Below are 14,251 nucleotides of genomic sequence, written 5' to 3'. Positions count from 1 at the left end.
AATAAAATGCAGCTGTCTTGCAAACTTCCTTCATTACGCTTTGTTTACTACTTAGAGGCAGAGGTTTCCCAAGGAATTTGAATCTTAGATTTACTTTAAGAATGTGTAACATTTATCTTACAACATTTTATAGATATATTAAATTTGATGTTTCATTAAACACTGGTTCAGAAACAAGAAAGTTTTCTTAAGCAATTGACATAAATAATGTGTATTTATTTATTCTTACAGAAAAAGAATGTTTATCTACATGTGTTCAGAATATGCAGCAATCAGATGACCTGTCTCCCCTAGAAATTGTTGAAATGTTTGCTGGGCTTTCTTGTTTTCTCAAAGATTCCAGTGATGTTTCCCAAACTCTTTTGGATGATTTTCGGATATGGCAAGGATATAATTTCCTTTGTGATCTCTTGCTTAGGTAAAATTCCCCCAATTCAAGAATATATTGTAAATGTCTACTCTACTCAGTCTTTTTCATCGAAGGAAACTGTGTAGTTTGTGGTTAGGAAAAAAAGGAATTAATTACTTATTTAATGTATACTTTATCTACTTTTGGATTTAATCACTTCTTTTTATTCCTGTTCTGCCAATAGAGTACAAAAAGTGAATTTAGAATTAAGTTGTCAAATGCAGGCTGCAGACATGGTGGAATCAGAGGTTAGATGTGAAGCAGTTAGTAGATGAGGATGTAGAGTTTATCTACTAATAAATATCTTCCTAAAGTATAAGCTCTTCTTGTTTAATTATATTTTTGGTTTTACTTATTAGTAATTCAGTATTGTTACTAATGTAGTTAATAACAAGGATAATTATGTAGATTTAGTGAGACCTTACAAAAATGTACAGGTAAAACAAATTAATCTACAATGTTTCACTAGCCCCACTTTCCATCCCAAATGTTTTGTGCACGTACGGAAGGTGGCTGGTTACAAATTTATTAGGAAAGAGATACTCATGCCTCACTAGTTGTTCCCTGAGCAATCAGTTATTTTTAAGTCATTTAATGTATTGTAAACCAGCACTGTTTTTTTAAACCTTTTATTTCTAACACCAGTTTAGCCTTGTTGCTACTACTTAGTGCTAGGCAACCCCCGAGAATACAGTTTCACATATTATTTCATTATTTACAAATGACAATGATAGTTGATGAAAAAACTATTTCACATTCCTAGGCGGATATTAATTGGTACAAACCTTTGAGAACACAGGTTGACCAGATGTTACCAAGAGCTTCAGGAATGTTAATACTTTGACACAACAGCTTTACTTGTGGTTATATCGTAAAGCTATAATCTTAAATTTAGGTGAAATTTTATGTATGGTAGTGCTCCTGTGTTATAATTTCCACTAGCTGTCCCACTTCCCTCTCCCCAAATATGTGGTTGGCTCTCCCTGGCCATTAAAAGCATATCTATGGAGAGTCACACTAACATGGAGAAATGTGTGTAATACTAGCAAATGAAAAAAAAAAAAAACCAGTTTACAAAATTCTGCATATGGTATGAAAAAATTTATTAAAACAAAACTTTCACTTTAAAAAAGACAAGTTTAAACAATATAACAAGATATTAACCATGTCTTTGAGTTGTGAAGCTAAGCATATTTTTTTATTTTACTTTGTGCATTTTCAAAGTTTATTTTAATGGGAGTAATTAGTTCTATTGAGGAAAATATCAATATATTGTATTATTTAAAAAATATATTTTTGGACCCCATTTTGTGTTATCAGTAAAGCCACAGTCTAAAGATGATTCCATAATAACTACAGTGTTCCTTTAAAGGAATTAAGATTGTTTCCAAAAATTGTTAGACTCTCAGAGCTTTATTTAAATGTACTCTAATGAGTATCTGAATAAATTAATGAAATACAGATAAAACTGTTAGAACCCTCTCAAGGAATTCATTTTTAAAAATTGTTAACAGAAAATGTTTTATGAAAGAAATGGTTAATAAGGATTTTTGTTGAAACAATGAAACTTTATAACCTTAGAGCTTTAAGAAATTTAAGAGACATTTAATCTATTTCTTTTATTTTATAGAGACTTTCTACCAAAGATTATTTGTTTACCTAAAATAACACTGCTGGTGGCAAAATCAGCACTTATATCAATCAGGTCTTCTAACTATTGGTGTATTATTTTTTTCAAGTATACTATAATGTCGTAAAATTTGTAGGTTTGAAAAAATGTTTTTATATGGGAAAAATTGTAAGAAGAAACTTCTTGGTGCACTTTATACTTATTTACTGCATATAAATACTGAAAATTTCTTTGTTAAATTTGAGACTATAACTAGAAAAAAATATTTGCTAAATTATACTTTTCCTAGATTGGAACAAGCAAAAGAGGCAGAATCCAAAGATGCCTTGAAAGATCTGGTTAATCTGATAACTTCGCTAACAACATACGGTGTCAGTGAACTAAAACCAGCTGGGATTACCACAGGGGCACCCTTTCTGTTGCCTGGATTTGCAGTACCTCAGCCTTCAGGCAAAGGTGAGTCCTTTTTTTTTTTCCCATTTTCACTCAGATGTAGAGAGAATGAATTAGTCACACTTTGCTCTTTATTTGTTACTTGGATATAGGTAATCTGTTTTTCACTAAAGGTCGTGCTTTTTATGGTATAAATTTCTTGAGTGACAGTCTTTACAGATCAAGTACTAAAAATGATATTAAAATATATCAAAACAGTGAAATTTATATTTTAATATTTCATTTTAACATATAAACAATTTAATGATCCAAACATTCCTCTTTTGATCTTGGTACTCCACACATTTTCACTTTATATGGGTGGACCTTGAGTCACACTCTCTATGCTTTTCTCTGGTGTGTGTGTGTGTGTGTGTGTGTGTACATCTCACAAAGTGTAAATGTTTATTTTATTTAAAACTAAGCAAACCTAAGTACAAAGAAATTACATTATTTCTTTCATGTCAGAAAATAAATTTTATAGTTTGGATTGCCTAACTTCGACTTCTCATCTAGTGATCACTTACTAGGAACACTTATTATATAGTTAATAACATTTAGTTATGTAAGAGTGCAAGCTGTTTGCGATGCCATATGATTTTCATTTAGGTGGAATCTAAAAAGACAAAATAAACAAACAAAACAGAAACGGACTCTTAGAAGCAGAGAATAGACTGATAGTTGCCAGATGATGGGGGGTTGAGGGACTGGGTGAAAAAGGTGAAGGGATTAGAAGTACAAATGAGTAGTCACAAAACAGTCACAAGATGTAAAGTACAGCATAGGGAATATAGTCAATAATATTGTAATAACTAGACTTATTGGGGGGAGTCACTTCAAAAATTATATAAATGTCTAACCACTATGCTGTACACATGAAGCTAATATAAAATAATATTGAATATCAACTGCAATTGAATATCAACTTTAAAAAAGGGTACAAGCTGGTTTTGCTGTTTTTTTCTTTATTTTCTTTAATGCATAATAACCATTCTGAAGTAATCTGAGCCTGGGGGCTTCTAATAGTTTATTTTAAATGATCGTCACTAAGTAAATATTCAGTACAGTATATGTGCTTGTAGAATTTAATTAGTAAAAGAAACAGCATGTCTGTTTAAATTTCACAGTATGTTATCTATGTATTTTGTGACATAGGAGTTAGTAGTTACAAGTTTTTTTTTGTCATTTTAAAGATTTTATTTTTTTATTTTTAGAGAGAGGGGAAGGGAAGGAGAAAGAGAGTGAGATAAACATCAATATGTGGTTTCCTCTTACGCACCCCCTACTGGGGACCTGGCCCACAGCCCAGGCATGTGCCTTGACTGGGAATCGAACTGGTGACCCTTTGGTTCACAGGCCCACACTCAATCCACTGAGCTACACCAGCCAGGGCCACAAGTTTTTAAGTCCTTGAGAATCAGTGAACTTACTACAAAATCCTAAATGTGATTTACTGGAGAAAATTATACAGAGAAGTCATGACTTAGATTGCTGTCATCAGACTTACTGAGGTAAGATGCACCCTCAGTGTGCAGGTTGTAATCTGTGCAAGAAGTAGAAATCCAGGAATATCTTCTGAGCAGTTTGAGCTTCATTTTATTTAATATTAAAACACTGGGGTCTCAAAAAACTTCTAATTTATAGACTCTAGTTTGAGTACCCACAATTAACTATTTCTGTGAGTTAATTTAAAAATAGTTAAGCAGTGTACTTCCTATTTTAGAGTTTTGTTCTTTCATTTGGTTGATCAGTTTGATCAGGATGCTGGCATGATAACGAGTTACAAAGGTATAATTTTGAAAGGAGAGAATTAATGCAGCAAAATTAACCTTCCTCATTTGTCAACCTGATGTTGTCTCATCCATAACAGGGATAATAAACGTATGACCTAACATCTCCTGGGCTTATTCTGAGAATTCAGTGACATATGTAAATGAAAGCAAGGTTAACTAAAAAGGATGTTGCCCTAAGAGTCTGAATTCAAGTGATCACGAGTAACCTAACCCTTCTACATACCAGTTTCTTCTTCAGAAAAATTGATGTTAGTTCTGTAAAATAAATATTTAGGTCAAGTTAGATCATTTCGAGTTTCATTTATAACTCAAAATTATCTGTTTCTCATAGCCTACTTTGTAGTGTTATTGTATGGCCTAAAGGATACAGTTCTATTCTACAGAGGGAATATAGAATGTCTTTTTTTAAAATAAGTTAATTTTTATATATAGTCGGAAGTAAGGCTTTTTCTAATGTGGATATCTAAGTGTGCCAGGTCCCTCTGTTGAAAAGACTATATATGGCCGTTAATCTGACAAGACTATATATGGCCATAAATCCCTCCTCTGTTGGTTAATGTGTCTTAAGCCAATACCACACAATCTTAATTACTCTAAAGTAAGTCTTGAAATAAAGTCAAGTTGTCCAATTTTGTTCTTTTTTTTTTCCTCAAATTATTTTTGGCTATTTTAGGTCTTTTGGACTTCAATATAAATTTAATTATGGAATGATTGAAAACATAAAGAGCCTGATGAGATGTTGATTGGGGGGAGTACATTGACTCTATAGATCAGAGTGTTTGGGGGGAGAATTGACTTCTTAACAGTGAGTCCTCCAATCCATGAAGTTACAGCTTCTGATTTTTTTGTGTTGTCTTTTTTCCCTCAGCAATGTTTTATAGTGTACATTGCACAGGCATTTCAGTTATTTTGTTAAATGTATTCTTAAATATTTTTTTAAGTCAGGGCAGGGGAATGCAATGGGAAAATGGAAACAACTGTAATTGAACAACAATAAAATTTTTAAAAGTATTTTCTTGATACTGTTGTGAATGAAATTGTTTTCTTAATTTTATTTTGGATTGCTTGATGCTAATTTATATAAATGCAGTTGTTTTAAAAATATCTCTTTTTACCTATGACTGTTAAAATTCATTATTAGTTTTAAGTAGGCTTTGGGGGGGTACATTTCTTATCAGTCTAGTTTTAGATAAGACATGATGGACTGTTTGTACAGGAATGAAAATTAGGAAGGCAATTGTGATGATGTCATGTGGAGATTGATACAGTGACGCAGTGATAGTCTTTTACAAATTTTAAGTGTTTGGTTTGGAATATTTGCAAGTTGGGACTGTGTACATTGTGACATATTTGATGCTGTTTATGTTTCTTTCTGTCAGTTATTTCTTTAGGGTACTTTGGGAAATATTTTGTTTGATTTTATCATCTATGAAAGAAATTTCCTATTACCAAGAAATTTTTACCCATTTATTGATAATTACATTTAAAAAAGGAAACATTGAATATATTTGCCTTAGCTGCTTGCTACAGAGATATAATTTACCAACCTTATTTTTAGTGCTGTTTTTAGATCAAGTGAAACAGTATAGAAATCTAAAATTTAAAAGAAAAAAAATTATTAATTAGGCTGGTAAACTTACTGTTTCTATATGATAAATCTTGAAAATGACTTCTGTTTCTATATTTCATAGCAAAAGCTTTTATAAAACTTTGTATCCTTACCAGCAGAGAGATTTTTCTAAGAAGGAAATTAAAGGAAAATGTAGTAGTCCTTTCCTTTAAGTAAGAAATATTCCTGCTGTTTAATAACAACTCCATGGTGATTTTTTATCTTAATCCAGAAACACCATTGTGAGGTTGTGCTTCATAATTCATAGCTGTCCTCCGTAAGTTCTAAATTTGTTCACTGAATAGAGCAAGTGTTTTTAATAAAGGATATTTCTCTTCTTAAGAATATTTTTTTTCTTTTGTGTATGTGTTTTTGTTAAAGCTTGTACCTGAAATGCCTTGCAGTTCCTATCATGAGCTTACTTTGAAGAGCCATTGCTCCGCTTTATCTGTACTGGATGCACATGTGGCCAGGGCTGATGTCAGCTTGCTGGAATGTAACCTTGCAGATGCTTTAGCCAGCCTCCGTTCTCGCTGGTCATTCACAAGTTTAATTCATTCACAACTTCTAAATGTTTTATACTGTTTAAATGTTGATTGATTTCTTTCCTTCTTTGCCAGCCCTACTGCCACAGCTTTAGTTGAGGTTCTATAGATCGTTCACCTGGATTATGATAAGTGTCTTTTTAACTGTTCATCTCACCTCTTCAGATCCATCCTCAGCAGAGTTGTATGATTATGGTGACTTCCAATCTAAAAAAAAAAATAGTGATATTTAGTGTCTCAGTGGGGAAGGAACTCTTCCATTCCCTTATTTAGACCTTCACTCTGATTTCGTTCTACTTATGCCTGTATCATTTAGGCTCTTTTTTCAAACACTCAACTTTTAAAACGTATTCTGAAAACAAGAAAGATCTTTTTCGTTCTATATACTGATATCCTTTCAAACCTTACTCGTTTTGGTTTGTTTCTGCTTATATAGACTTAAAAGTAGTAAGATGGTAATTGTCATCTTTTAGAATGGCTTTTTCACTTAACCTTTATTTCTTTTAGCTATTTGTATACCAAACAGATTGAAGTCAGTGCAAAATTTGAAATTTATACATGATACATCTGTTTAGGTAAAATACTAGAACATTTATGTGTCAATGTTTAAGGAATGTTTTTGATTCATATAGGTAAAGCAGTGTTTTAATTATCTTTTAGATTTAACTATTATTCTCCTTCACCAATTAAATATTGTAGGAATTTAGTGGTTAAGACAGTCCTGAAATAACTACTCCTGATAAGAACAGCATTCAAAATATACTTCAAATTTATATACTATTTATTTTGGTGTTATTATTCAGTTACTTTTTTAGATGCATTTTACGATAGAAACCCAAATTATCAGATTTTATTTGCTTCTGTTGTACATAAGATCTACTAAATTTAAGAATACTATGAATAGAAAATTTCTTTTTCTGGATTAGTTACAGAAAATGAGTTTTACATGTACTATAAGACTTACTGGGTTTTTTTTTTTTTTTCTCTCTCTCTCTCTTTTTTGCTATGGCTCAAGTACAGTTGTCTCCATTTCCCCCCTACCATTCCGCCCTACCCCAGCCATCCGCACCTCCCACCCTCAATCCTACCCACCATTGGCTTTGTCCATGGGTCCTTTATACATGTTCCTTGATGACCCTTCTCCCTTTTCGCCCCCCTATTATCCCCTCCCACTTCCCTTATGGTTACTGTCAGTTTGTTCTTTATTTCAATCTGTCTGGTTATATTTTGCTTGCTTGTTTGTTCTGTTGATTAGGTTCCACTTATAGGTGAGATCATACAGTATTTGTCTTTTACCACCTGGCTTATTTCACTTAGCATAATGTTCTCCAGATCCATCCATGCTGTCGCAAAGGGTAGGAGTTCCTTCTTTCTTTCTGCTGTGTAGTATTCCATTGTGTAAATGTACCATAATTTTTTGATCCACTCATTTACTGATGGGCACTGAGGTTGTGTCCAACACTTGGCTATTGTAAATTATGTTCTTACGAACATTGGGATGCATAAGTTCTTTTGAATTGGTGTTTTACGATTCTTAGGGTGTAATTCCAGCAGGGGAATTGCCAGATCAAAAGGCAGTTCCTCTTCAGTTTTCTGAAGAAATTCCACACTGTTTTCCATAGTGGCTGTACCAGTCTGCATTCCCATCAACAGTATTAGGGTTCCCTTTACTCCACAAGCTTGCCAGCACTTGTTGATTTGTTATGATGGCCATTCTCACCAGTGTGAAGTGGTATCTCATTGTAGTTTCAATTTGCAGCACTCTGATGGCTAGTGAGCTGAACATCCTTACATATGTCTCTGGGCCCTCTCCATGTCCTCCTTGGAGAAGTGTCTGTTCAGGTCCTTTGCCAATTTTTTAATTGACTTGTTTGTTTTCCTGCTGTGGAGTCGTGTGAGATCTTTATATATTTTGGAGATCAAACCCTTGCCTGAGATACCATTTGCAAATGCATGTTCCCATATGGTTGGTTCCCTTTTCATTTTGCTGATGTTTTCTTTAGTCATGCAGAAGCTTTTTGTTTTGATGAAGTCACATTTGTTTATTCTATGCTTTGTCCCTTGCTCTAGGGGACATGTCAGTGAAAATATTGCTGCAAGGAATATTTGAGATTTTCCTGCCTATGTTCTCCTCGGACTTTTACTGTGCCGCGATTTATGTTTTAAGTCTTTTATCCATCTCGTTTATTTTTGTATATGGTGGAAGTTGGTGGTCGAGTTTCATTTTTTTGCATGTATCTGTCCAGATCTCCCAACACCATTTATTGAAGAGGCAATTTTTACTCCATATTATGCTCCTGCCCCCTTTGTCAAATATTAATTGACCATAGAGACCTGGGTTTATTTCTGGACTCTCTGTTCTGTTCTAGTGATCTATGTGTCTGTTCTTATGCCAGTACCAAACTGTTTTGATTACTGTGGCCTTGTAATACCATTTGATGGTCAGGTATTATGATCCCTCCTACTTTATTCTCCTATCTCAAAATTGCTGCGGCTATTCAGGATCGTTTATGGTTCCATATAAATTTTTGAAATGTTTGTTCTATATCTGTGCATTATGTCACTGGTACTTTAATAGGGATTGCATTGAATCTATAAATCACTTTGGGTAGTATGACCATTTTGATGATGTTATTTCTTCCAATCCAAGAACATGGTATATGCTTCCATTTGTTTGTGTCTTCCTTAATTCTATCTTCAGTGTTGTGTAGTTTTCTGAGTACAGATCTTTTATCTCCTTGGTTAGGTTTATTCCCAGGTACTTTATTTTTCTTTTGCAATATCAGATGGGATTTTTTTCCTGATTTCTGTTTCTTGTATTTCATTGCTCGTGTACAAAAAATTCCTTCAATTTCTGAATATTGACTTAGTATCCAGCTGTTTTGCCAAATTCACTTATTAGTTAGAGTAGTTTTTTGGTGGAGTCTATAGGATTTTCTATATACACTATCATATCATCTGCAAACAATGACAGTTTTGTTTCCTCCTTTCCAATTTGGATGCCTTTTATTTCTTTTACTGGTCTGATTGCTGTGGCGAGGAATTCCAATACTATGTTGAATAGAAGTGAGGAAGTAGAGATCCTTCTCTTGTTCCTTATCTTAGTGGAAAGCTTTTAGTTTTTGTCCATTGAGTATGATGTTGGCTGTAGGTCTCTCATATATGGCCTTTACTATGTTGAGGAATGCTCCCTCTACTCCCACTTTGGTGGGTGTTTTTATCATAAATGGGTGATGTCCCTTATCAAATGCTTTTCTGCATCTGTTGATATGATCATGTGATTTTTTTCTTTCCTTTTGTTTATGTGACATATTACGTTTATTGATTTGCAAATATGGCTCCATCCTTACATCCCTGGGATGAATCCCACTTGATCGTGGTGTATGATCTTTTTAATGTATTGCTGGATGTGGTTTGCCAAAATTTTGTTGAGGATTTTAGCGTCTATGTTCATCAGTGATATTGGCCTGAAGTTTGCTTTCTTTGTTGTATCTTTATCTGGTTTTGGGTTTAGGATGATGCTGGCTTCATAAAAAGAGTTTGGAGTCTTCCGTCTTCTTGGATTTTTTTGAATAGTCTATGAAGTATAGGAGTTAGCTCATCCTTAATTGTTTTGTAAAATTCTCCTGTGAAACCCAGCAGTCCAGAGCTTTTGTGAGCTGGGAGATTTCTGACTACTGTTTTGATTTCGTCCACTGTTATCAGTCTGTTCAGGCTTTCTGCTTCTTCATTCAGTTTTGGAAGATTATATTTTTCTACAAATTTGTCCATTTCATGTTGGTTTTCAAATTTCTTGGCATATAGTTGTCTATAGTATTTTCTTACAATCCTTTGTATTTCTGTGGTATCAGTTGTAATCTCTTCTCTTTCATTTCTTATTTTGTTTATTTCGGCCCCCTCTCTTTTTTATTGATGAGTCTGCTTTTAAAGGCTTGTCAATTTTGTTTATCTCTTCAAAGAACCAGCTCCTGGATTTATTGATCCTTAGAATTGTGTTCTTAGTCTCTATGTCATTTGATTTTGCTCTGATCTTGGTTTTTTCCTTCGTTCTACTCGCTTTGGGCTTTGTTTGTTGTTGTTCCTCCAGTTCTTATAGATATAGGGTTAGGTTGTTTATTTGAAATGTTTCTATCTTTTTTAGGTAGGCCTGTATCGCTATGAACTTCCCTGTCAGGACTGCCTTCACCATGTACCATAAGTTTTGGACTGTTGTGAGTTCATTTTCATTTGTTTCCAGAAACTTTTTTTTCCCCTTCATCTTATCCTTAACCCATTCATTGTTTAATAGAATGCTTTTCAATCTCCATGAGTTTGAGTGTTGATGAGTTTTTTCCTCGACGTTGGTTTTTAGTTTCAGGCTGTTGTGGTCCGAGAAAATACTTTATATGATTTCAGTTTTATTGTATTTGTTAAAGCTTGTTTTGTGTCCTATCATGTGGTCTATCTTTGAAAATGTTCCATGTGCATTTGAAAAGAAAGTGTACTTTTCGTCTTTGGGATAAAAAAGGTTCTCTCTCTATATATATATATCAGTTGAGCCCATTTGATCTAGGGCGTTGTTCAATGCCGCAATATCCTTGTTGATATTTTGTTTGGAAGATCTGTCCATTTTGACAGTGTGGTGTTAAAATCCCCTAGTATAAGTATGTTGCTGTCTATGTCTTTCTTGAAGTCCTCCAACATTTTCCTTGTATATTTGGGTGCTATATGTTTATAATATTTATGTCTTCTTGATGGGTTCTTCCTTTAAGTGTTATGAAGTATCCTTCTGTGTCTCTTTTTATGGCCTTTGTTTTGAAGTGAATTTTGTTTGTTATAAGTATTGCTACCCCAGCTTTTTTTTCCCTGTCATTTTCTTAGAATATTTTTTCCAGCCCTTCACTTTCGGTCTCTGCAGGTCTTTTGTTCTGAGGTGGGTCTCTTGTAGGCAGCATGTGTATGGGTCCTGTTTTCTTATCCATTCAGCTACCCTATGTCTTTTCATTGGAGTATTTAAACATTGAAGGTTCTCATTTTCATAGTCTGAAGCCTGGACCTATATGATATGCTTTATTCTCTAAAACTGACTAATGCTTCAACATATGCTATTCTTGAACCAGAATATTTTCAATGATGCATTAAAAGTTTATTCAGCATCGTTACTTATTTTTAATAAATGACTGAACCTGATGAAGAAAAATAGAACCTTTTGAAAAACAGGATGTGTTCTTAGTCAATAGTGGATAAATGTTATGATCTGTCTAAATAGACTAGGTTGCCATGATTAAAATATCACATAGCACCCACTTTGTGTTCTTTTTTCTATTTTAGGTCACAGTGTGAGAAATGTCCAGGCCTTTGCAGTTCTTCAGAATGCATTTTTAAAAGCAAAAACCAGCTTCCTTGCCCAAATCATCCTGGATGCCATCACAAATATTTACATGGCTGACAATGCTAATTATTTCATCCTAGAGTCACAGCACACATTGTCACAGTTTGCAGAGAAGATTTCTAAACTCCCAGAAGTACAAAACAAATACTTTGAGATGTTGGAGTTTGTTGTGTTTAGCTTAAATTATATCCCCTGTAAAGAACTTATTAGTGTTAGCATTCTCTTAAAATCTAGCTCTTCTTACCAGTGTAGCATTATTGCAATGAAAACACTTCTTAAGTTTACACGACATGACTACATATTTAAGGATGTGTTCAGGGAGGTGGGCCTTCTGGAGGTCATGGTAAACCTTTTGCACAAATACGCTGCCCTCCTGAAAGATCCAGCTCAGGCACTAAATGAACAAGGTAAAGCATTTTCCGTAATTTTATTTTCATTTGACAGTGGACTTTGGGCAGGGTGTTTTCTTCATGTTTTGCCTTTCATTTGATTATTGACTTGAATGACATACTGATGTGCATTTTCATGACATCGTTGTGAATATTTCCCAGAGTTAACTTGTTCATTCAACGTCTGCTGGGGAAGTGGGGAAAGAGTGGGTAGGATCTAGAAATGTATTACCGTGGTAAAAGATAATTTAAGATAACAGCTGAGGAAGACATTTATAATCCACATGACTACTGTCTACTACTTTTTTTAGAGGGAATTTAAAAAGCCTCTAGAAACAGTTGGAATGTGTAGGTGCCTCAAAATGTTTTTATTAATTACAGAGAGCAAATAGATATATCTCTCGTGATGTATGCACAAAGTATTATCAAATTTTATGGGTTTTGTCCTTTCTGATAAAGCTGATAAAAGCATGGTAGTATCTGGCACTTAGTTAAATATTAAGTATGTTGAGTGAATTAATACAAGTTAAACAAAGGGCACTATTCCTAAACTTTTCTTTCCCTTTGGTGCATTATGATCTAGCATTCTCCTAGACCTTCTTTGCGAGGAAAATCGTAGTGAAAATAATACATTTAAGTTTGATTGACATTTTCCTTTTTAATATTGTTAGATAACTGTAACTTTCTAGCCTCATCAAAATAAAATATGTAAGCATAGATTTTGACCTTAGTTTTGATAGCTGGTAGACAATCATTTTTAAAGGTTGTTTTATGTCAGTTGTATTAGTGGTAAAAGTGAACATTAAACAAATATTTTTTTAATTATTGAAACTGAATCAAACAAAATATAAGCTTATAACTTTTCTGATTTGGACCTTTCATCCTTTTTCCTAGGGGACACAAGAAATAATAGTTCCACTGAAGACCAAAAACACCTGGCTTTGTTGGTTATGGAGACCTTGACAGTGCTCCTTCAAGGGTCCAACACAAATGCAGGTGACTGGAAAAGCTATTAGCAAGTACTTTGGGAGGATCGTACCTCTGGTTATATCTTCTCTAATTATTCTTGCCTCTGAAATACTTTTATCATGTAAGAGAAAACAATATTGATTCAGTGATGGTACTATCATATCTCTGGAAATGCAGTACTTTTGACCTTTATCGGTATATTAATGACAAAATATATACAAGTGCTATTATTTCAGAGTGTGTTCTTATATTTTATTCCTTTTTATAGTGTGCCTTGTGTTTGAACTATTTTCTGTATTTTTTTAATTTAATGCAGACTCCTAGTCAAATAACTTTGCTTCTTTAAGTATTTTTCCAACTTCTGGACAAGATGGAGGCATAAGTAGATACACTTTACCTCCTCGAACAATGAAAAAAAGGGCAACAACAAATTTAAAAACAAAAAATAACCAGAACTGCCAGAAAATCAAACTGTATGGAAGTCCAACAACCAACGAGTTAAAGAGCAAACATCCAGACCAGTAGGAGGGGCAGAGCCAGGCAGCCGGGGCAGAGACAACTCGTAGCAAGGCGGCGGCTAGAGGACTTGGGCAGCAGAGGCAGTAGCTGACACACTGGGCAGTCCCACATTTGCCTGCATATTAACTGAGAGGAACAACTGGGGAGCGAGACAGACTGAGCAATTTAGGGTTCCAGCACAGGGTAAGAAAGACTCAAAACCTATGGCTCTACAAACCTTTGGGGGTTGCAGCAGCAGGAGAAACTCCTAACCTCACAAGAAAGTTTGTTGGAGATACTCATTGGTTCTTAGAATGTACATAAACCCACCCACCTGGGAATCAGAACCTGAAGGGTCCAATTTGCTTGTGGGATGGAGGGGAAGTGACTGAAAGCCAGCCAGCCAAGAGCTGAGCAAGGGGCATTGTTCCCTCTCTGACCCATACCCCATATACAGCTCCACAACCCAGCAAACAGGGTTGTTCTGCCCTAGCGAATACCTAAGGCTCTGCCCTCTACAAACAATAGGTGCACCAAGACAAAGACATATGGCCCAAATGAAAGAACAGATCATAGAACTTATGTGATGAAGAGATAGCCTATCAG

General features: G+C 34.3%; 1 protein-coding gene across 6 annotated transcripts in view; it reads left to right on the top strand.

Annotated features, from left to right (window-relative positions):
• The window catches only part of WDFY3 (WD repeat and FYVE domain containing 3), a 268,490-nt gene that overhangs the window by 124,770 nt on the left and 129,469 nt on the right, over positions 1-14,251 (top strand). For all 6 annotated transcript variants that reach the window (XM_053922587.2, XM_053922591.2, XM_053922589.2 and 3 more), the window contains 4 exons: positions 232-418; positions 2,329-2,495; positions 11,729-12,196; positions 13,073-13,174. In XM_053922587.2, coding sequence (XP_053778562.1) covers positions 232-418; positions 2,329-2,495; positions 11,729-12,196; positions 13,073-13,174 — 924 coding nt within the window. The remainder of the gene's footprint in view (positions 1-231; positions 419-2,328; positions 2,496-11,728; positions 12,197-13,072; positions 13,175-14,251) is intronic.

The sequence above is a fragment of the Desmodus rotundus genome, chromosome 4 (assembly GCF_022682495.2).
Source record: "Desmodus rotundus isolate HL8 chromosome 4, HLdesRot8A.1, whole genome shotgun sequence".
Classification (NCBI taxonomy): domain Eukaryota; kingdom Metazoa; phylum Chordata; class Mammalia; order Chiroptera; family Phyllostomidae; genus Desmodus; species Desmodus rotundus.
The sequence above is the reverse complement of the archived record's forward strand: the minus strand, read 5'-3'. Positions and strand labels throughout refer to the sequence as shown.